The sequence below is a fragment of the Dipodomys spectabilis genome, unplaced genomic scaffold (genome assembly GCF_019054845.1).
Source record: "Dipodomys spectabilis isolate Male_0828 unplaced genomic scaffold, ASM1905484v1 ptg000001l, whole genome shotgun sequence".
In the NCBI taxonomy this organism is placed as follows: Eukaryota; Metazoa; Chordata; class Mammalia; order Rodentia; family Heteromyidae; genus Dipodomys; species Dipodomys spectabilis.
Window position 1 is genome coordinate 24107589 of NW_024870678.1, and position 24436 is coordinate 24132024.

Sequence of the window (24436 nt, forward strand, 5' to 3'; positions counted from 1 at the left end):
GGGAAGATACGATGGATGGGTTTCCCCATTTAGGTGGAGCAGGGGTGACAACTGGGTTGTAGTCCAAAAAAAAATTGTAAAACAACTTAAAGACAAGTATCCTCAGAAATAGAGGGTGCATATGGTTACAAGAGTTGCTCATTTATAGTGTCTTCACACAGTATTATAGGAAGCCACTATCAAAGCATTCTACGGCAAGTTTCAGAAACGATATACTTTAAATACAATTTACATTTAATAAAAATAGCATTGATGGAATACGATGCAATCCTAAGGAAGAGATCCTATCACTTGTAAAAACATGAATGCACCTGCAGCGCAGTATTTAAAGAGAAATCAAGCAAGAAAGATGAATGCCACATGATGATCTCACTTACATGTGGAAACTAGAATTTGAACTCACAAAAGCAGAGTAGAATGGTACTTGCTAGGGGCCAGAGGAATGGAAATTCAGGAGATGCTGGTCAAAGGCTGCAAAGTTTTAAATTAAAATCAGTTCCTCCACATAGGCACTATAGTTATAACAAGGCATCCTATTTTGAAAGTTGGTAAGAAAGTAGGTTTCTCCCCACAAAAAAATTATGTCTAGTAAAGCATACTTTATTTAACTTAATCTATCCTATAACATGTGCATATTTCAAAACTTTGTTATATATGATGTAGACACTTGAAGAAATAGAAGAGGGCATTAAGACAACTTTAAGCCTCAAATAAAATGTAGATAAAAATCTATCGATTTCCTTGGGAATAATACACTTCCAGTGGCTCCCACCTGTAATCCTCCCTACTCAGGAGGCTGAGATATGAGGCTTAAAGTGATAGAGCACTAGCCTTGAGCGAAAAACCTCAGGGATTGCACTCAGGCCCTGAGTTCAAGATCCACAACTGACTCATGGGCATATGCTCGCACATACATGCACACATATACACACACAAAGAATAAATTGAAGGCTTAAGTAGTTTATTATTGTTAAAAGAATGAGGCCCTATCTTAAATCTTTCCATTAAAGGAAATATGGCCTCATACAGCTTTAGAAATAAGTATAACATGAACTTTTACAGATAATAGAAAATGGAGATATTTCACCCAAGATGAAGCTAGCCAAACTTGGAAGCAAAATAAGACAGAAAATCTTGGACGGTGACATTTCAGTCAAATCCCACAAAAGAATAGAAACACAAGTATTTTCTAGGGTCCTGGGACTTGAACATGGGATCTCACAATTCCTAACTTGATCATCTGTCACTTGAGCCAGACTTTCAGCCTGGCTTTCTGCTATTTGGAGATGGAATTTTGCACACTTTCTTTCTTTCTTTCTTTCTTTTTTTTTTTTTTTTGGCCTTACAGAACTGGTGTAAAGAGCAAGCAGAAAAATGCATGCAGATTTTTTTAATTTTTATTTTTTATTGTGAAAATACTGTACAGAGGGGTTACAATTACATGGGCAAGATAATGAGTACATTTCTTATCAAGCATTGTAGCCTCCTCCTTTGTTTCCCCTTCCCATCCCTTCCCAGCCTCCCCCACCCCATTCCCCCACTCAACCCTCCTCCCCACACACCCAAAGTTGTAAAGTTTGTTTTCGACATGACAACTTGTACTTCTCATTGTTGCAACGGGTCCACCTGTATCCTTATTTAAACGACTTGTTTTTCCCCTTCCCCTCCACAAATTATACCGACATCAAATACAGTGAAAGTAGGGGTTATACTGTGGGGGAGGGACATACAAAGCAACAAAGAAATAATCTTATAAATGCGTTTGAAACAAATGCATGAAAGAAAAAAACATTTAAATACATATATTAGGGTTCATTTTCCTAACATCACCTTATCTGACCTTTTCTGCTTGACTTGTACATATACTAGATATTGCAAATAAGGGAAACCATGGGACCTACGTTTCTTTGGGCTTGGCTCACTTCACTTAATATAATTTTTTCCATGTCTTTCCATTTCCTAACAAATGGGGCAATGTCATTCTTTCTGATGGAGGCATAGAATTCCATTGTGTATATATACCACATTTTCTTGATCCATTCATCTACTGAGGGGCATCTGGGTTGGTTCCATATCTTAGCTACGGTAAATAATGCTGCAATAAACATAGTTGTGCTGGTAGCTTTAGTGTGGTCTTGTTTGTAAACATTTGGGTAAATGCCCAAAAGTGGGATTACTGGATCATGGGATTACTGGATCATAGGGGAGCTCTATGTGGAGTCTTTTGAGGAACCTCCATACTACTTTCCAAAGTGGTTGAACAAGTTTACACTCCCACCAAGAATGAAGTAAGGTTCCTTTCTGTCCACATCCCCTCCAGCATCTGTTGTTATTAGAGTTCTTGATTTTTGCCATTCTAACTGGGGTAAGGTGGTATCTTAATGTTGTTTTGATTGAATATTGCAAACTTTCTTGCTCATGCTGGCCACCCAGATCAGAGAAACAGGAAGCCCATTATGTGCTATTCATCAAGAAATTTAAAAAGCCTAATTCAATTTCATTAACATTTTACAGTTTTCTTTAGTTTGTTTTGTTAAAATGTGTAGTGATCATCTCTAAAATCTTTAAATACTCCAAAATGCAAGACTTTTTGAATGCTGTCAAAACACAAAGAGAATCCCACACTATGAAACTTTTTTATTTTAGACAAAGTTTTAAATAGCAATATTATTTAAAACAAAAACTTGTAACAAGACTACTTAAAACATTGTATAAAATAACCTTCAGTTTTATCTGCAAAAAGTACATCTGAACCAAATGAATTCAGTGTTGGGCCTTGGAGCTCAGCTCCAAAATATCTCATTTTATTTGTATTATAATGCAAATACATCGACATCTGAAAAGTAATAAAATTAGAAACACTTCTAGCTTAGGCATTTCGAATAAGGGGAGTGCAGCTCAGAGCTGCTTCTCCTTTGCCTTCATTCAGTAGAGACTGTATTTTTTTTTTTTTGCTTTCACGATTTTAAAACCTTACATTTCTTGTTTCACTTACTTTTTTGTATTTTCTCCCTTTTTCCCCCCTGAAGATACTTGGGAGCCCACAGCGTCTGTGTGATCTGGCAGGACCTGGCTTGACGGAGCCAGAACTCAGAAAAAGATCCATTTCCAAAAGAAAATCTCACCTGGATCTTCTCAAACTGTATGATACATTCCCCTTTAGGCTGTGCTCTGAGTACCTTTTAAATCTTGTTTCCACATCCTGAATTTTTATAACCCTACACTGAAATGACATGTGTGTATTTAATCACTTACCCACAATATAATTGATTATAATCACAGGCCTTTCTAGTATTGACTTAAAACTCAATGTACAAAGTGGAATGCCCAGAAGTTATTCATTAGAATTGTTTTAGGAAAGAATTGTCTTAATTTACAAGATGATAACTATAGGATTCCCTCACATGTAGCCTCCCTGGGAAACTAAATATTAACCGTAACTTGTCATAATGTTATAATAATTGCAATAATTATGGGTTTATTTGTCTTTGTAATAACTGCATGGATTTCTGTTCAGTCATATATTCATCTTACCGTCCACATCATCATACAGCTTTCGTAAACACAATTCTATTTGAAAAAATGAGTATAATATAAAAATCAGATTGTTTAGACCCCATTGTTGAGAAAATGATGAATTCCCTTCAGGAATTCATCATTCAGATAAGCCCTCCAGCCAAGTGGGAGATTGGGTTGAGGAGGGCTCACTCTACCTGCAGGATTTCTCTGCCTGAGCATGTTTGTCTCTTTTCTTTATTGCCCAGCCCATTACATTTTATGCAAATTAGATAGTGTGCTTTGAATATGTGCAGCTCACCAGAAGCAGCCCTTGTTCACTGAGGGACATTTTGTTCTCTTCTTCTCTCTTGCGTGGCATCTTCTCCCTGGAACACTCCTTAGAATCATGGATGGCATGACGGAAGCATGCATCAAGGGAGGCATCGAAGCCTGCTATGCTGCTGTGTCCTGCATCTGCACCTTGCTGGGGGCCCTGGAGGAGCTCAGCCAGGGCAAGGGCTTGAGTGACAGTCAGGTCCAGCTGCTGCTTCTGCGCCTGGAAGAACTGAGGGATGGGGCCGAGTCCAGCAGAGACTCCATGGAGATCAACGAGGCCGACTTCCGCTGGCAGCGGCGAGTGCTGTCCTCGGAGCACACCCCGTGGGAGTCAGGCAACGAGAGGAGCCCGGACATTAGCATCAGCGTCACCACAGACACGGGCCAGACCACTCTGGAGGGAGAGTTGGGACAGACGACACCCGAGGACCACAAGAATGGCCTCAAGTCGCCTGCCATCCAGGAGGGCAAGGAGACACTGAGCAAAGTGTCAGAGCCCGAGGCCATAGACCAGCCTGATGTGGTTCAGAGAAGCCACACGGTAGCTTACCCTGACATCACTAACTTCCTGTCTGTTGACTGCAGGACCAGGTCGTACGGCTCTAGGTACAGCGAGAGCAACTTCAGTGTCGATGACCAAGATCTGTCCAGGACAGAATTTGATTCCTGCGATCAGTACTCGATGGCAGCAGAGAAGGACTCTGGCAGGTCTGATGTGTCTGACATTGGCTCTGACAACTGTTCACTGGCTGATGAAGAGCAGACCCCAAGGGACTGTCTGGGTCACCGGTCCCTGAGAACGGCTGCTCTGTCTCTGAAGCTGCTAAAGAACCAGGAAGCTGACCAGCACAGCGCCCGGCTGTTCATACAATCCCTGGAGAGCCTCCTGCCCCGGCTCCTGGCTCTGTCCAGTGTGCAAGAGGTAGACTCAGCCCTTCAGAACTTTGCCTCTACTTTCTGCTCAGGTTAGTAAAGCAATCTTGGTACTCTTTAGATCATTTTGCCTTCAGGGACAATTACCATCCTCCTTGTAGTTTGAAGTGCTCAGAGTATATCAGTGAATCCCTGGGGCATCCCCTTTAAGTAGAGAGCAAAGATCTAATTGTTTATTCATAATGAGATGGGGGCTGGGCAGCCTGGATGTTTTCACCAACCTGCTGGCCCTGTGCCAAAGCACAAGGAAGCTTACGTATAGATACGTGCTTGCATGTGCACGTGTGCATACACATTTTTGGAAATAATATGCATAAAAAGTAAAAATGACCAATTTTATTACAGGTATTTTTAGCATATAAATGTGCTCACTCACATGTGCGTTCAGTAATATGCACGCATATGGCACTTTCTGTATGTCCTGCACTGTTTGGAGGGAAAAATTCATTAAGGAAATGTGTTACTGAGCAAAGTTGTATGATCGTGCATGCGTACATGCATGCATACACACATGTGTGTGTGTGTGTGTGTGTGTGTGTGTGTGTGTCTGGTGAGGGGGTACTGGGGTTTGAGCCTAGGGCCTTGCATTTACTAAGCATTCACTTTACCACTTAAATCACACCTTCAGCTCCTAATGTCATATAATCTTGTTATGAATGTTTAGAAAGTTGATTCTGCCCATTCTGTGTTGCTAAGATATATGAGTATTCATGCACATAGTTGGTAGGGGGAAGAAAAGTATGTATAAAATTCTTTGAAATTCAGGAACCAGTGGCTCACTGCATAATCCTAGCTACTCAGAAGGATGAGATCTGAGGATCAAGGTTCAAAGCCAGCCCTGGCAGGAAAGCCCTTGGTACTCTGATTTCCAGTTAACCACCAAAAAGAGCTGAAGTGATTCAAGTAGCAGAGTATATCCTTGAGCAATAAAGCTCAGGAACAATCCCCAGGCCCTGAGTTCAAGCTCTAGGATTGAAGGCTGATACTGGTAAATACACACACACGCACACAGAGCTTTTTGGAAAATATTTTGGCCATAGCTATAAAACTTAATGTACATATTCTGCTTTTAGAAATTTATCCCACAGGGGCTGGGAAGTTGGCTCAGTGGTAAAGCGCTTGTCTTGCATGCCTGAGGCCCTGGGTTCTATTCCTCAGCACCACATAAGCAAAAAGAAAAAAGCCAGAAGTGGCGCTGTGGCTCAAGTGGTAGAGTGCTAGCCTTGAGCTGAAGAGCTGAGGGACAGCGCCCAGGCCCAGAGTTCAGGCCCCGCGACCGGACCCAAAAAAAAATAAAAAAAGAAATTTATCCCACAGATACTCTGTATTTGACCTGCTGTAAGTAATTTCATCATTTCCAGTTTCTTCACAATTGGAACATAGATGACCCCTAATAGCAAATTCATTCTGTAGATGGACGCATACCCATGCAATAATTCTATAGATTTGCAATGTACCATGCTGTTTTCAGTGCGCAGTTCGAAGAAAAGATGAGGCCATTGTGTTTGTGCCCATATCAAGAAATGTGTAAGATGTGTTAATAAACATCATGTTGCATTTCAGTGTCTGTGACACAATCTTTTCTTATTTACAGCTCTATTTCTGTACACATAGGGCTGGGATCTTGCTGGGAAGGACAGCATTGAGACTTCACAGAAGCAGGATTATTGTTCTTATCTCTTTATATACCTCAGTGTTGTAAAATAATTTAAATCAAGTATCTGATGTTGATTTAAAAAGAAATAATAACTCTGCCATGCTTATTGTGTCCAGTCTTTCACTGGGCACCCATTAAGCAGGTGACTCATCCTCCTGTTACTGACAGTAAAGGACATGGTAAGTACAGAGGGACAGGACAAAGTCTGATTACCGAAACCTCGTAAACACAAGTGCATGAAAGGCCATGGCTCCTTTATTTTGGATAACGTTGCACTGAAGCCAATCAGATAGATGCATAAAAAATAACGTCTATCAGAGGGGTGATGGGGCAGTGGAATCTTTTAAATTAGAAGCATGACAGAAAGCACAGAAAGCCTGGGAATTTGGGCCCAAGACCTTTGCAATATTTTAACTATATAACCTTGGGCAGATCACTGAACATTTTCATGGTCCTTCCCTTGCTGACATACAAAGTTTAGGCAGGATCACATGAAATGATGTAGAATAGGTTGGTCACTATAATCCTAGCTACTCAGGAGGCTGAGATCTGAGAATCTCAGTGCCAAGCCAGTCCAAGAAGATAAATCCATAAGACTGTTACCTGCAACTAGAGAGCAAAAGGTTGGAACTGGAGACATGCCTCAAGTGGTAAAGCACCAGCTTTGAGCAAAAAAGCCAAGTGAGAGTATGAGGTCCTAACTTTAAACCCCAGTACCAGCACAATGAATGAACGATGGATGGATAGATGTCTGGATGGAGGAAAGATGAAAGGAAGAAAGGGAAAAAGGGAGGGAGGGAAGGAAGGAAAGGAAGAGAAGAAGAGGAAGGAAGGGCAATCTGAGGAATGGGTCAAATGGCAGAACTCTTATCTAGTATTCTTTTTTTTTTTTTTTGTCGGTCGTGGACTTGAACTCTGGGCCTGGGTGCTGTCCCTGAGCTCTTCAGCTCAAGGCGAGTGCTCTACCACTTGAGCTACAGCGCCACTTCCGGTTTTCTGGTGGTTTATTGGAGATAGGAGTCTCACAGTCTCTCCTGCCCGGGCTGGCTTTGAGCCACGATCCTTAGATCTCAGCCTCCTGAGTAGCTAGGATTACAGGCGTGAGCCACCAGCGCCCAGCCTTCTTATCTAGTATTCTTAAGGTTCAATCCATAGAACTGCAATATGACGATGATGAAGATGGTGATGATGATGATGATGATGATGAAACACAAGCCATGAGTAGGTCTATGTGAATGTGGTAATATATATATATATATATATATATATATATATATAGTACATATATATACATAGTAGGCAGTATGACAGCTGTGCCAGAAGAATGAGAAAAAGAGAGAAGCATGAGGTTAGATTTTATTGTATTACTTGAGAGACCATAGGAAAGTTTGAGCAAAGAACAGAGCAAAGTCAGTAATTCTCCTATTTTAGCAAAAAGAAGGTGCCAGAGGATTTGACTGGCTTTTACCAGGGTCCTAGGATGGAGATTCAGGCACAGCAGATCCTCTCCAGAGGTTATGGGCTTCTCCACGCAATCTAGTGAGTAGCTGCTTGTGTTCCCAGATGTGCTTGCTCTTCAGACACATCCCACACAGTGCAGTTTCTGTTGCTCGAATCAACCAATCTCTAGTTGGTGGTTCTCCAAATGCCAGCCTGGCCAAGCCAGTTCGCAGCCCCACGGGCCTCTTGGATCCCTCTCTTAGGCATGATGCACTCGCCTGGCTTCGATGGGAGCAGCGTGAGCTTCCAGATGCTGATGAATGCAGACAGCCTGTACACGGCAGCGCACTGCGCCCTGCTCCTCAACCTGAAGCTCTTGCATAGTGACTACTACAGGAAGAGACCAACTCTGGCACCCGGCATGATGGTGAGTGTGGCCTGCGCCTGGCTGTAGGAACGAGCATGGGTTCCCTGAGAGGGCGTGTTCTGTGCCACCCAGCTCTGTGGTGGTCATGCCCGGGCAGCTCTAGAGGGCAGACCAAGGCAGTGCATCCCGTGAGCCATGGCTGAGGGAGATGTGAGTTATTTCATGGCTGTTTCCTTGGCTGAGCAAGCCTTCCCTGATGTCCGCTGGCATCTGTGTGGTCAGCCTGAATCTGTGGAATCCCTGCTCATTGGTTTGCTTAATAAATTATGAATTCCCAAGGGTAAGTGATGGCCTCATAAGTCAAGTCTTTCTTGGGGAACAATCCTTTGGGGAACACACTCCACGTCTGCTGCTGTTGGGCAAGCCAGAAGAGGAAGCATCATGCAAAGGGAGCTGTGACATTTCTAAGTTCCTTACCCACCAAGAATAAGGATGTAAAAGCCTTCATCCTTATTCCTTCTAGACTGTGACATTAAGAAAGCTTCTCTCCCCTTCCTACCCCAAGCCACCACAGTCCAGTGAGGAAGGGTCTGGTGGGAAGAACCGGTTTGAGAGCCTGTCATTTACATTCGGTCCACCTCTGCTACACCCTCTTTCTCTCCTCTCTCTGCAGAAAGAGTTCATGAAGCAGATGCAGGGCCACGGGGTGCTGGTGGTCGTCTCGCAGGCCTGGATGGAGGAGCTGTACCACCAGGTGCTGGACAGAAACATGCTGGGCGAAGCCGGCTACTGGAGCAGCCCGGAGGACAACAGCCTTTCCCTCATCACCATGCTGACCGGTCAGTGGCTCTGTCCAAGGCTGCGTCTTCACAGCCCCTTTCACAGAAGCCACAGTGTTCTGAGCAAGCGCTGATGTAGCAGCCACAAAGCTTCCGTGGCATTCGATGTCAGTTCTAGGGAAGCCATGAGCCTGTGCAGCTGTTCCGGAGGAACTGGAGACCTTTGTCTGTGGAGGCTCACTATGGGCCTCTCTGAGGCTGCTTAGGCCTGAGCAGGAGGCTTGGGAATATTCCCGGAAGCTCTCACTTGCTAATAGAGACCTTCTATTGTTCAAGGGCTCCTGGGGTTTACCAGTTCTATGAAACAAATTGATTTCAAACTTGGCCTCATTCCCGCTTCCTGTTCATATGAGAGTTCCTCCCTTCCCTTCCCAGCAGCACGAAAATTTAAGATAATGTCAAATACATGCCCACTCAGCATCCTTGTCCCCCAGAGTCCGGAGGTTTTTTAATATCCGGTTAATTATTAGAAGTTGCACATGAGCCAGGCACTGGTGGCTCAGAACTATAATCCGAGCTACTTGCAAAGGTGAGGTCAGGAGTGTGGTACAAAGCCAGCTCAAACAAACAAAAAAGAATTCATCAGACTCCTTCTCAACTCATAGCTGGGCATGGTAGCAGATACCTGTCATCCTAGCTACATGGGAGGCTGAGATTGGGAGGATCACAGTCCAGGCCAGCCCAGGCAGAGAACTCCATGAGTCTTCATCATAATGGGAAGAAACTGGTCATGGCAGTGCATGCCTGTCATCTGGCTGTGGCATGAAATGAAAATGGGGGATGACAGTCCAGGTGCACAAAAGTCTGTCAAAAATTACCAGTACAAAAAAGTACTAGAGGCGTGACTCAGCAGTAGAGTGTTTGCCTAGCAAGACTCTGAGTTTGAAAACCTAGTACCACCCAAAGAAAAGGAAAGAAGAGAAAGAATTTTCACAAGAGTACAGAAAAGCAACAGGCAGTGGAACCATTCTGATGTTTCTTATTTTACTTTGGCAAAAGAAGATTCTCTTGGGTTTTCATGGCTTAGCCAAAATGGCAAAGTTGGGAAAGTGCTTAAATCCTCATCTACTCATTAAAACCTTTGCAAGGTAGATCTCCAGACTGTGAGTGTCCAACCTGGTCTCTGGTCTCATGGCTCCAACAGGTGGGACTTGTAGGGCATGGCCTTGTATCAGAAGCATCTTACATCTTCACTCAGCACAGCAGCTCAGAGCCAGGCAGAAGCAGAAATGGGCCTAGGCAGGTACAGTCCAGCCAGGAGTCAGCCAAAGGGTGTGTTAAATGGCCTAGGATTAATTCTGAGAGTATTATCAAGAGTAGCAGGTGGAATGCAATGATGAGGAATTTGGGGTGAGGCAGACCTAGAACGAGGTCTGTCCTCATAGGCAAGAGTCCTGGGTGTAATCTGGCATTTGGAGTGTTGCTTCCAGAACAATGATAGAATTGGGAAGTGGAGCTGGGTCCCAAGTCTTGGCGATCAGGGTCACAGGGCAGGCGTTCAATTTGTATTGCATTAATCATGATAGCATTTGTACGCATTTGAAAAGTAAGTTGTTCCTGGGGCTGGGAAGGTGGCTCAGTGGTAGAGCGCTTGCCTTGCATGCCTGAGGCCCTGGGTTCGATTCCTCAGCACCATATAAGCAAAAAAGAAAAAAGCCGGAAGTGGCGCTGTGGCTCAAGTGGTAGAGCGCTAGCCTTGAGCTGAAGAGCTGAGGGACAGCGCCCAGGCCCAGAGTTCAGGCCCCACTACCGGACTCAAAAAAAAAAAAAGAAAAGAACAGTAAGTTGTTCCTTTGTGAGAGGAGCATTGACTTCATTTCCCTCTCCACACACTGTGGTTTTCACACCCTCCCTCCAGGAGGGATGGCAGCGCTTATAAGAGGTTTGGAATTTGATTACGGCTCTTAAACCTGCGCTCAGCTTTAATTCTTCATTTTTCAAATACGATTGTTTCTGCCAGATGTATCTCTGTGAGCCTCTTACCTGAAACTTGATGAAAGGAGTTATTTTATAGATGTAAATTGATCTACACACGAATCACAGAAAACATCATCATCCACCATCACCATCAATCAACCAGGTCTTTTGTAATGGACCCATAAAGCTCAGTGGCTACATCCATAGGAATGCTATTTAACTTAAATGACAGAAAAACTGACCAGTGTGTGACAAAGGACGGTTTTGTGAATCTTTGAAGCGAATTGCAGGCATGGCATGACAAGGGAAGTTAAGCCGCATTTAATGGGAGTTTGGAAAGTTGGGCTGGTCTTTCCGTGATACATAAGGAGAAGCCGTTAACAGCAGCCTGACCATGAACTTACCACGACCATCCCCCGATCCATCACAGTGTTCTCTGGAATGATAATGGAGCCTTAGTGTTAGATAACCTTGCATTCATCAGCCCTTTGCCCAATACATAGGACACACTGTAACAAATAAGGACAGTTTCTCCTGAGGATTGTTACACCATTTGACCCAAGGCATTCCTGATTTCAGAGAAACTGATCTGTTCCCACAATAGCAGACATAGAGATTTCTGCATTTTTATTCTTCTCATGTGTTGCCCAAATGTCTCAGGCTTCCAGCCCCTCCTGTCCTCTCCTGGCACTGGGTACACAGTGGTTATATCCAAGTATGCATTTCAATCCACTGTCATTTCCTTTATACTAAGAAAATTGGTACACAGGGAATGGAGTGCCTGAGCCAGTCCCACAAAACTCCTCAGTTCAGCCAGACTCTTCAACCCCAACCCTTCCCTTCCTGCCACATTGACAAGGAATGGTTTGTTTAGCTCATTCTGCCCATGAGCATTTGTTCTACCAGAAATGTGAACAAGGTCATTTGGGACTTTGTGCTGATCTAGAGCGTGGGGTCATGAAGGGAGTCCTGGATGGCCATCAGGAAGCAAGAACACTAAATCTAGTTCTTTTCTGGCTGGCCTCGTGGCCTTGAGTGATTCGCCTGCTTTAAGCAATTATTTTTCTCCTCTGTGAAATGGGGAAAACAGTACCAGCCCTGTCAGCCTACTTTGAGTTGTTGGGACAATCAACCACAACAACAATAACAACAAAAAGGTTAGGTGAAAACCCTTTGAAATTTATAAAGTATTAGTATCAATGTGTTTCTGTACTTGGTAATTAGAGTAAACAGTAATTGGACCAAAGACAATGGTCTGAATTCTGATATGTTCTGAAAGAATAAATCCATTGTAAGCCAAGCACAGTAGATCACTCCTGTACTCCCAGCACAGGAGAGGCTGAAATAGGAGAATTGAGTTTGATTGGGCTACATGGGCAGCTCAAGGCCAGCCTTGAACTACAACATGGCATCATTACAAAGTGATAACCCTGTTTCAAAAAAGGGGAGAGAGGAGGAGGAGAGAGAAAGAAGGAGAGAGAAGGGGGGAAGGAGAGAGGGAAGGAAGGAAAAAAGGAGGGAGGGTAGGAAGAAAGGAAGAAAGAAGGGAGGAAGGAAGGAAGGAAGGACAGAAGAAAGGAAGGGAAGGAAGGAAGGAAGGAGAGGGGGAAGGGAGGGAGGGAAAAGGAAGGAAGAAGGAAGGAAGGAAAGGAAGGAAGGAAGAAGGGAGGGAGGAAAGGGAGGAAAGGGAGGGATGGGATAAGAGTGAGGGAAAACACCACATTAGAGTAACGTGGATTTCTATAAAGACTTTCTAAAGATCAAGATATTTTGAAAGAGGTGACATTGATTAAGATATATTGTTGTGGGCTGGGAAGGTGGCTCAGTGGTAGAGCGCTTGCCTTGCATGCATGAGCCCCTGGGTTCGATTCCTCAGCACCACATAAGCAAAAAGAAAAAAAAACTGGAAGTGGCACTGCGGCTCAAGTGGTAGAGCGCTAGCCTTGAGCTGAAGAGCTGAGGGACAGTGCCCAGGCCCAGAGTTCAGGCCCCACAACCAGACCCAAAAACAAAAACAAAAAAACATGCGTTTTCAGGGGCTGGGAAGGTGGCTCAGTGGTAGAGTGCTTGCCTTGCATGCCTGAGGCCCTGGGTTCGATTCTTCAGCACCACATAAGCAAAAAGAAAAAAGCCGGAAGTGGCGCTGTGGCTCAAGTGGTAGAGTGCTAGCCTTGAGCTGAAGAGCTGAGGGACAGCGCCCAGGCCCAGAGTTCAGGCCCCACGACTGGACCCCCCCCCCAAAAAAAAAAATATATAATGTATTCATAAACTGTTTTGTTAAATGGCAACTCTTTTGTTGCCATTTAAAGATAACCAAAAAAAGATAAACCTTTAAACTAGAAAAAAAAAGGTGAGTTTGTTTTTCTTATTGTTGTTTTGCTAGTCCTGAGGCTTGAACTCTGGGTCTGGGTGCTGTTCCTGAACAACTTTTGCTCAAGGCTAGAACTCTACCACTTGAGCCTTAGCTCCACTTCTGGCTTCTTCTGTTATTGAATTGGAGATCAGTGTCTCACAGAATTTCCTGCCCTGGCTGGCTTTAAACAACAATCTTAGATCTTAGTCTCCTGAGTAGCTAGGATTACAGGCGAGAGTCAACGGCACCCAGCTAAAAGAAGATTGTAGGTGAATAGATTTTCTAACAACATTGATGGCAGAATTTTGCTTTCATTTTTCTTGACTTTGATTCATGCTTTTGCCCTGGTGCCCAGGCTGGCCTTAAACTTGTGCTGTTCCTGTCTTAGCTTCCCGAGTGCTGGGATTCTAAGTATGCACCATCAGGCCTGTGCTCCAGGTTAATTTTTTTTCATATAGAAAAACATGTCCCATAACAGCAAAATGTTCCAAGAGTAAAAGAAAAATGGACTGGCTAAATAAAACAGAATTTATTCTGTTCTGATGGAAGTTGCAGTGTCCTTGATACATAATAGATAGAACGGCTGTTTGGCCATGTGTTTTGAAAAGGAGATGGTTTGGTTTGGTTTGGTTCTATGTGCCTGTATCAGGACTTTTGAACTCAGGGACTTGTGCTCTTTTGTTCAGCTTTCTTGCTCACATCTGGTACTCTACCACTTGTGCCTCCAGTCTGACTTTTTGCTGGTTAATTGGAGTTGAAGCCTCTCAGACTTTTCTGCTCAACTGGCTTCAGTCCTCTAGCCCTCAGCCCCCGGGGTAGCTAGGTTTACAGGTGTGATCCACTGGCATCCATCAACTGGAGTGTTTTATTTAGGGAGTCCATGCTTTTTTACTTGACAGATATCGATGGCTTAGAGAGCAGTGCGATCGGTGGCCAGCTGATGGCCTCTGCTTCCATGGAGTCTCCTTTTACCCAGAGCAGGAGAATGGAGGACTCCACTGTGGCAGGTATGGTCATGCTTGACTCTTGAGTTTATGAATGTACATATACCACATGTGTTATGAGCAATTCAATTGTTATATGGTAGCAGAAATGAGTGACGATTTTGTCTCGGTAGCAAAGGAAGATGCTCAACACTTTCTGCTTAGCTGATATGTCAGCCTTCTCTATTTTTAGGTACCCAATCCAATCCTACCCATTAAATTCTATTTCCTGTCCTAGCATTGCATGCATCTCGTAGTATATATGTCTGGGAAATGAGCCACACCCCTTCCTGTTCTAGGAGTGGCATTTGCTCGTTACATCCTGGTTGGCTGCTGGAAGAACCTGATTGATACCCTGTCCACTCCATTGACTGGCCGCATGGCGGGGAGCTCCAAGGGGCTAGCCTTCATCCTGGGAGCCGAGGGCATCAAAGAGCAGAACCAGAAGGAGCGAGACACCATCTGCATGAGTCTAGATGGGCTGAGGAAAGCAGCGAGGCTGAGCTGTGCACTAGGTAAGGGGGTTGGGGCTGCCTGTCCCTGCCAAAGTCAGTGGGAATGAAGCTGGTTAGAATGTCTTCTGCTGGCAAGTGGCTAGAGAACCGATGTGGTTAATGAGAGCCATGTGTGTCCTCTAAAGGAGTTGCTGCTAACTGTGCATCAGCCCTTGCCCAGATGGCAGCTGCTTCCTGTGTCCAGGAAGAGAAAGAAGAACGGGAGGGTCAAGAAACCAGTGACGCCATCACCCAAGGTAACAGCAAAAGGGGCACAATCCACCTGGTGCTCTGCATGGCATGCATACATGCCTACATAGGCCGGCCAACACTGGTCTCCATTCTGTGTGTGACACAGTTGACATACACCATTAGGCACGAGTCCCACGATGGGGTGGCAGGCTCAGGTCTGTTTCAGGGGTAGGGCTTGCAGAGAAGAGATTCCCTCCTCCACAGGAGAGATGCCCTGTTGATGAGGAAAGTCTGGGTGGCTGCTCACGGAGAGTTGAAGCCCACCTAGCTGAGCCGTTCACACGAAGGGCATCACCTGGCTCCGTGGCTTCCTAAAGGTGTATATTTAAAGACTTCTCAGGTTAGAGACGAGTGTCCATTGTTCTGAAGGGAAAGTCAAACAGAGTCCCGGAGAGGGGACTCAGGAAAAGCTTGCTCTTGTCTGATAACAATCTAAGCTCTGTGAACTCGGATTGATCTTTTAACCAGTTAGTCAGTGGCCTGATTGTTATTAGAGAAGAGAGTAGCTCTCTCAGCAGCAATGGAAGACAGGAGGCAGGCAACACACAGACAAAATTTAAGTTTGGCCTGAGTTTAGTAACACTGTCTGTCATCAGGTATATAAAATGTCCAGTCCTAGAAGTAATTGTAAAATTTTAGCTGAGAAAACCAATTTAGGTCAATGTTTCTCAAGCTTGAATTACATTTAGAAACCCATTGGAAAGCGGAATCCTTCTTACCCCAGGAGTAAGTGAAAGAAAGAGAATCACAATTTTGGTTAAGTATTATACAACCATCAACTATACAAAAATCCTTATGTCTAGCTAGGTGTGGTGGTGCACACCATCTCAGCACTAGGAGACCAAGGCAGGAAGATCTTGAGTTCAAGGTCAGCCTGGACTACATGAGCTCCTATTCTTCCCCCTTACCCCAAAGATCTTTACATTCGCACTTAAAAAATTACATAAAACCATACTGTTCTAATCGTAAACAAATATATTCACAAAGCAAAGGTTGTTCTTACAGTACAAATTATACTCTGGAGTCCTTTGAAATTAGCTTGTTGTATTGTCTGTCAGTTTTCCTGCCAGGTCCAGTGAATCGAAACCTTTATTCAAAAAGGACCCTATGTCATTTGGCTTTGTCTTGGCATTTTTGCATATTATTCTTCCTCGATCATGCATAGTAATAACAATCATAATGATTATCTAACTGTTATTTGCAGCTCACACGTCTAAGTATAAACTCACATAGCAAGTTAAAAGTATGGTCCTTTTCAGTTATAAAGAAGTCCCCTGGTGCTCAGAATGTACACACAATTTTAGAGGTGATTGTCCACATCAAACCTAACATTAAGCTCACGCCTATAGGCCTACTTTAGGAGGCTGAGATTTGATGATCACAGTTCAAAGCTTATCCTGGGCAGGTAAGTCCATGAGACTCTTATTTCCAGTTAATCACCACAAAAAAAAAAAAAAAAATCAGGAAGTAGAAGTGTGACTAAAGTAATAGAGTACAAACCTGGAGTGAAAAAGCTAAGGGATAGCGCCCAAGTCCTGAGTTCAAGCCTCAGTACCGGCACCGAAAACAAAATAAAACACATTATAACATTAAACAATCTGAGGAAAGTTGCAGACTGTCAGGAATCACTCTGCGTTATCGGTTTGAGTGTGCAGGGGAGGGCACGGATGGCTTAGCTGGAGTCAGGGGCGTGACACACTCTCCTTACTGCTGTCTGTGGTGGGCAAGGAAGAGCCAACCATCCCTATCTGCACAGGACCTCTCAGCCTCAGAGCCCCCGAGCTGGGGTCACCATGGTGTGTGGGGCCTGTCTTCTGGGTAGTTTGCATGATGAACCGTGGGACCCTGCCAAAGAGGCATTTGCTGCCAGTGAAAGTCTCACTTTTGCCCTTGCATGCCAACACATCCCTTCCTTCTCATCCTGTCTCTCTCCCTTTCTGTCTCCCTCAGTCGATGTCATTTTAATAAATGTCTCTCTGACACAGTGAAACTGAAAGTGGAGCAGAAACTGGAGCAGATGGGGAAGGTGCCGGGGGTGTGGCTGCACACGGCCCACGTCCTGTGCATGGACGCCATCCTCAGCGTAGGCCTGGAGATGGGAAGCCATAACCCGGACTGCTGGCCACACGTGTTCAGGTGCATGATGTGACCACCCCCTCCCTGCGGCCCCCACCCACCTGCCTGGGGAGCCGGGGAAACCCTGGGTGGTGGAAAGGGCTGACTGCAATGTGGAACAGATCGTAAGCATTCACTGTGTGAGTACATTCCACGTGAGGGATCTGTAGAGTGGAAATTGGGGTGAACTGAATGCATGCATTTGGAATGCATTGTCCTGAGAGACCCAGGTCTCATACCAGGGAAGAAAAACTGATCTCTTTTGTGGTGGATGAAGACCATGTAAGTTAACTCTGAAAACTGGTCATGTGGCCAGGCACTGGTAGCTCACACCTGCAATCCTAGCTACTCAGGAGGCTGAGATCTGAGGATCACAGTTCAAAGCCAGCCCAGGCAGGAAAGTCCCTGAGACTCTTATCTTCAATAAACTACCAGAAAACCAGAAGTGACACTGTGGCTCAAGTGGTAGAACACTACCCTTGAACTGAAGAGCTGAGGGACAGCACCCAGGCCCAGAGTTCAAGTCCCATGACTGACTAAAAACTAAAAACTGACTAAAACAAAACAAAACTGGTTATGTGTCAGCCATTAACATTGCTATAATGTGTATCCTTGTCTCTCTCTATTTAAAGATAGCATGCCTGGTTATATAAAGTACCTAATTGAAAGTGACCACTTTACCTAAACAAAGAAACGCCTTAACTAAACAAAGAAAAGATAAAAACAGAATAGTACATCCATGCAGCAGAGCAGCCAGTGTATTTGGCTCCAAGGAAAGGGAAAGGAAGTTCCCAGTCACCTGCATAGCATAGCACCTGAAGGGGGCAGACTGCCGTAGCTGCAGAACCCCGCAAATCGTGACTAGACAGGAAGCTTGTCTGGCAGTGCAGGGGTGGAGCCCTGCTCAGGAGCAGGCTGGGTCACAGGCTCCTGACTGTATCTTACCCTACTGTGCAGCACAGGCCTGCTCAGGAGCAGGCTGGGTGGAGCCCTGCTCAGGAGCAGGCTGGGCACAGGTTCCTGGCTGTATCTTACCCTACTGTGCAGCACAGGCCTATGTCTCCCACCAAGACATTTCAGGCAGATGTGCCACAGCCAGGAAAAGAGGGTGCGAGCCCCAAGCCCCAGCCAGATCTGCATGCAGTTTGATGTCACCAAAGTCAAGATAGCCATGAATGTTCAAGGGTTGAAAGCCAACCAACTTGAGAGGAGTGTGCGAAAGGACCAGAATGAATCAGCCTAGAATAAAATGGGCTGTGAAACAAGGCTGGTGAATGGCTGTTCTTCATTAATCTTATAAGGAAAAAATGAGAAGGCCTAGATGGCACCTGAGTAATATATATGGGATCAGAAAAATTTCTGATGTGCTGGCTCACTCCAGCCTCTGGGAAGGTGTAGATAGAAGAATTATAGTCCACAGCCAGCTTGGGGAAAAAAACATAAGACAGGGCTGGGAAAGTGGCTTAGTGGCAGAGTGCTTGTCTAGCATGCATGAAGCCCTGGGTTCGATTCCTCAGTACCACATTCACGGAAAAAGCTGGAAATGGTGCTATGGCTCAAGTGGTAGAGTGCTAGCCTTCAGCAGAAAGAAGGACAATGCCAGGCCCTGAGTTCGAGCAGAAAATAAAATAAATAAGAAATAAAAAGCACAAGACATTGTCTGAGAAATAAAAACAAAAAGGTTTGAGGCCACAGGGCTCCAGTGGTCAAGTTCCTGCCTAATAAGCACAAGACCCTGAGTTTAAACCCCAATACTGCCAAAGAAAAAAAGTTTCCCTGACGATAGAACACCAAAGTGAAGGAGCCAGTAACTGGATTGCTCTGGGATGAGGAGTCTCTTAGGACCCATCCTAGCCCCAAATTCAACTGGGAACACAAGTTGGCAGCTGCACCACATATCTGTGACTTCTATCTATCTGCCATGTGAGGGGACTGCTCCTAGGCCCCAAGTACAAACTAACATGAGCTGTGTACAGTTATGAACAGGCAGGATGTAGTCAGGCAGCACCCCATCATGGCCCAAGGGCCTGTCCCTCATGATCATGTTCTTTCTGGGATCCTTCAGCAAAGAAAACCTGCTCTCGTAAGCAGTGCTCAATACAGAGGGAAAGAGACTCCATTGGAGGTTCTAGCTTCAACAGCCAATGCCCAAACGCAGTAGTAAGCTGGGGCAGATGGAAGTGGGTGAGTAGGGCTCCACTGCTGTCTTTTCCCCTTCATATGGTGATAGCTAAGAGGCCCTGAGGAACCCTTGCCCACCTCGAGACCGAAAAGGAAGTGACTTGTATATAAATGGATCTAATGAGAAAATGGCAGGAGGGAGGGCAGCCCACGTGAAGAGGAAGGGAAAATATGGGGTGCATGGAGCCAGCCAGGCTGAGCCTTGGCTCTTGACAGCTGCTTCTCTGTGACTCTCTCTAGAGTATGTGAGTACGTGGGCACATTGGAGCACACCCACTTCAGTGACAGCACCTCGCAGGCCCCTCTGACCATCAGCCAGCCACAGAAGGCAGCTGGGGGATCTGGACTTCTTGGGGATTTCAAGTGTGAGGACGCATCTCAGGAGCAGGGCCTGGAGCCGGGGCCTTCCCTGAGCCCGGCCCCCGTGGTCCAGCCCCTCTCCATTCAAGAGCTCATCCGGGAAGGCAGCCGGGGCCGGGCCTCAGACTTCCGCAGTGGCAGCCTTATGACTGGGAGCAGTGCTGCCAAGGTGGTGCTCAGTCTCTCCACCCAGGCGGACAGGTGTGTGTTCCAGCTCACAGCCCCAGAAGGCATCCATCAACTATTGGCTACTATGTCTGTCTGTCTGCTCACAGAATCAGCCCTGGGGCCACCCGATGTCTTAGCCAATGAAGACTTCTAGCTGGGCACCAGTGGCTAATGCCTGTAATTCTAGCTACTCAGGAGCTGTGATCTGATGATCACAGTTCAAAGCCAGTGCAGGTAGGAAAGCCGGTGAGACAAATATCTCCATTTAACCAGCAAATGGCCAGAAGTGGAGCTGTGGTAGAGTGCTAGCCGTGAGTGAAAAAGCTAATGGACAGTGTCCAGGCCCTGAGTTCAAGGCCAGAACCTACCCACATGCTCATACTCCACACACACACACAACACACACACACAAAACACACACACACACACACACACACACACACACACACACACACACCCTTCTAATTTTTTTACTGTTGTTATAAAGGTGTATACAGAGGGATGATAGCTACGTAAGTCAGTCAATGAGCACATTTCTTTTTGGACAGTGTCACCCCTGCCCTCACTCTCTCCCAGTTTTCCCCTCCCATTCCCATCCACAAGTTGCATAGTTCATTTCCCACATAGCGTCTAGTCCGTTTCACTGCTGCCTTTCTTCTGATCTTTTTTAGGCATAGCTTTCCCTACCCTCACATCCCTGCCTTTGAATGGACTATTTTCTAATGGCGAAGTCTTCCAGAACTGAGGCAGGCTATCTGCAGTCAAGGCTGTATACATACACCACCATGGGGCACCTTCAGCTTCCAGGGTCCTGGTTTCTTTGGTGAAGTAGTATCATTTTAAAAAGTAACTCTGACTTGACAGTTACTATCCTTAGCAGCACATAGAACAGAGGTACTATTTACAAAATCCCATACTTGAGAATATACATTACCCCAGAACAAGGAAAACCAACCACTGTCCCAATGGTCTGGTGACACTGTTTGCTGCTTAAGTGCTTTGTATCATGCATGGCACCACCTCCCCTCACTTCTCAGCATGAGCTCATTATGCCCAGCCTTAATTTATAGGGTTGTTTGTATGTGTGTCTTACGAAATTGTCGTTAACTCTGAGAACTTAGCTCCAGGGACTTACTATCTGCCACCTTCCTGCCAAACACCTATGGAGTGCCTATTGTCACTGGGCTGGGATAGTGCAAACCAGCAGGATGCAAAGGTTTTCTTAAAAATATGCTTTGTGCTCTTTGGACTGAACTCATAACTGATGCAGACTTGCACACAGTAGTTACCCACATAATGCCCTACATTTGTCTGTAGTGTTTACTCAACATTTGCATTCATCACATGGATGAAATTGCCATGATCATTCAGACTTTGTTAAATAGTTGACAGATAACAAATCCTGTCTGTTTGCACCCAGGCTCTTTGAAGATGCTACAGATAAGTTGAACCTCATGGCTTTGGGGAATTTCCTTTATCAGCTGAAGAAGGCATCACAGTCTCAGCTTTTCCATTCTGTTACAGATACAGTTGACTACTCTCTGGCTATGCCAGGTAATTCCTCCCTTTGGAGAAACTGGGTTGGGAAGTGAGCAGGGAAAAGCCTGGGTCTCTGAGAGTCCGCAACATGCCTGAACATCCGAGACCCCACTCCCTTCACATGGCCACTGGCAAAGCTCAAGGTCTTTCAGTTTCAGGTACCGTGTCTATGGCTGCCAGTGCTGTAGTGTTACCACTGGAGCAGGGCAGAGCCATTCTGCTGAGGTTTGTGCTCAGGAAGCAGAAGCTATGGCTCCTTTTTAGGGAACAAGTAGCGTCTTATGAGAGATCAGACCACTTTTTCATATCACAAACCCATCATGGCCTCAGTCTAGCCAGTTTACATGTATAACTGTGGGTTATAGAGGGGGGGACCATGGGTGAGGACAATGGAAGGATTAAGAAGCCTTTTCCTACTCTTAGCAATCTGCTCTCAGAGCTGATCACATAGACAATGGGTCAGTATCACTGTCCTCATCGGGGAGACCAGGGGAAGAGACAGAGCTTTCTTGAAGGCCAACATATGGAGAGAAGGTAGAGATGTAACAAGTGACCCCTAGCTTCCAGTGGCAGGTGGCACGCATGTGCCTTGCCCTAGGATCACCATGGTGGGTGGCAGGTGCACCACCTGACACCTTTCCATCTCAGCAACTGAGGCTCATATTTGGCCTTTTGATGCTTGCCACAGATCGGAGTTTATAAACCCCAGTTCTTGCCCCACTAGTCTTTTTGTTTTGTTGTTTTTTGTCAGCTGTGGGGCTTGAACTCGGGCCTGGGTACTGTCCCTCAGCTCTTCAACTCAAGGCGAGCACTCTACCACTTGAGCCACAGCGCCACTTCTGGTTTTCTGGTAGTTTATTGGAGATAAGAGTCTCACGGACTTGGGGCTGGGAAGGTGGCTCAGTGATAGAGCGCACACCTTGCATGCCAGAGGCCCTGGGTTCGATTCCTCAGCACCATATAAGCAAAAAGAAAAAAGCCAGAAGTGGTGCTGTGGCTCAAGTGGTAGAGCGCTAGCCTTGAGCTGAAGAGCTGAGGGACAGCGCCCAGGCCCAGAGTTCAGGTCCCATGACCAGACCCCAAAAAAAAAAAAAAGAGTCTCACGGACTTTCCTGCCCGGGCTGGCTTTGAATTGCGTTCCTCAGATCTCAGCCTCCTGAGTAGCTAGGATTACAGTCATGAGCCACTGATGCCTGGCCCCACTAGTTTTTAATAGACTTTCACACCTTAGCTGTAGAAAGCCAACCTTCCAGATACTAGACTTTCGTCTCCAAGCACATGGGTGACCTTCAAGAACTTTTGCCTTGTAGGAAACGGAGGTCTTGAGAGACTCACAAGACAGTGAGCAGGGTGGGGGGGAGGGGGGGGGGTAAGGAGCAAACCCAGAAGGAAGGGCCTAGCTTGGGAGTTAAAAGGAGTTAACAGCCAGGCACCAGTGGCTCACTCCTGTAATCCTAACTACTCACGAGGCTGAGATCTGAGGATCTAGTTTTGAAGCCAGCCCAGGTAGGAAAGTCTGTGAGACTCTTATCTCCAATTAACCACTAAAAATGCAGAGCTATGGCTAAAGTAGTAGAGTATCAGCCTTGAGAAAGAAAGCTAAAGGGCAGCATTCAGGCCTTGAGTTCAAGCCCCAGTACTGGTACATGCACATGTGCGCATGCACACACACACACAAAGTTAAAATGAGACCTTCCAAGCTTAGTAGCTATATTGTCTGAGTCAAGTAATCTCCCCTTTCAGGCATTTAATGTTCTACTCTATAAAATGGCAATAATGACATGACTTAATCTTGCTTTAAAAATTAATTGAAGCTGGGTGCTTGGATCACTGACAGCTCACACCTATAGTTCACTGGTCACACAGCTCATGCCTATAATCCTAGCTCCTCAGGAGGCTAAGCTTCAGAGGATCAAGATTCCAAGCCATCCCAGGCAGAAATGTCTGTAAGTCTCAGTCTCCACTTAACCAGCAAAAAGCAGGGCTGGAAGTGTGGCTCCACGGTGTTATATCAGCTATGAATAAGCAAGCCTTGCAAGCATAAGACCTTGAGTTCAAGCTGTAGTACTAGAGGGGCAGTAAAACTAGAAGTGACTAAAGACATAAAGAACCAATACAGAGTAAACATTCACTAACATCTGTGATGAATATTATCGTTCGACACGGCACAGCTGAGAAAGGAGCTTTGGCATCCTGTAGAACACATAGAAGGGGTAACAGAGCGCGAGCAAGACAGAATTGGGAGGACTAAGCTGGCCATTGTAAAAGAAAATGCAGCAGAAAGCCCAGGGAGGCAAGAAGAATACTGGACCAAGGCTGAGTGGGTTAGTGAGCAAGCTCCTGGGTAGCACAGGTTTGCTTGTCAAGGGCTTGGCTGAGGTGCTGTTAAGGTTGGCATAGTAAAGGAGGATGGTGGCCCTAGCAACTGTAATAGCAGAAAGCACTGGGAAGTTAGCATGCCCCAGGCCCTAGGCTAAAGGCTGGATGTGTCCTACTTAATCCCTAAAGAAACTTTTAGCAGTAGATCTGCCCATGCCCAGTGTTATAGATGAGATCACTGGGATTGGAACGGAAATCTCTGGCCCATCCTTAACTGCTGTTTAGTTCCTTCTTTCTCATTGAGCATTGTCCATACCGTCACATCCCAGGACCCAGGACACCCCTGTTGAGTGAAGTCTTTCCATACTCCCTCCTTTGGTTAGCCCACACCAAGCTGTTCTAAGAACCCCTCTTTGTACTTGAATAAGCCAGACTGTTCTTTGAGGTTGGCTTTCTGGCACTTACGGTCTTGTCTTCCTATAGGAGAAGTTAAGTCCACCCAAGACCGAAAAAGTGCTCTCCACTTGTTCCGCCTGGGGGACGCCATGCTGAGGATTGTGCGGAGCAAAACAAGACCCCTGCTCCACGTGATGCGCTGCTGGAGCCTCGTGGCCCCGCACCTAGTGGAGGTGAGCTGGGTAGCCGGGTAGGGTGGGGAGAGGTTGGACCAGGGAAGTGTGAGGGC

At 45.7% G+C, this 24436-nt stretch overlaps 1 protein-coding gene across 1 annotated transcript in view; it reads left to right on the forward strand.

Annotated features, from left to right (window-relative positions):
• Nucleotides 1-24436, forward strand: part of Arfgef3 (ARFGEF family member 3) — a 116843-nt gene that overhangs the window by 67113 nt on the left and 25294 nt on the right. The window contains exons 11-21 of the mRNA XM_042685993.1: nucleotides 3030-3142; nucleotides 3901-4799; nucleotides 8128-8291; nucleotides 8905-9070; nucleotides 14240-14347; nucleotides 14623-14838; nucleotides 14964-15074; nucleotides 17055-17205; nucleotides 19606-19926; nucleotides 21314-21447; nucleotides 24235-24380. Coding sequence (XP_042541927.1) covers nucleotides 3030-3142; nucleotides 3901-4799; nucleotides 8128-8291; nucleotides 8905-9070; nucleotides 14240-14347; nucleotides 14623-14838; nucleotides 14964-15074; nucleotides 17055-17205; nucleotides 19606-19926; nucleotides 21314-21447; nucleotides 24235-24380 — 2529 coding nt within the window. The remainder of the gene's footprint in view (nucleotides 1-3029; nucleotides 3143-3900; nucleotides 4800-8127; nucleotides 8292-8904; nucleotides 9071-14239; nucleotides 14348-14622; nucleotides 14839-14963; nucleotides 15075-17054; nucleotides 17206-19605; nucleotides 19927-21313; nucleotides 21448-24234; nucleotides 24381-24436) is intronic.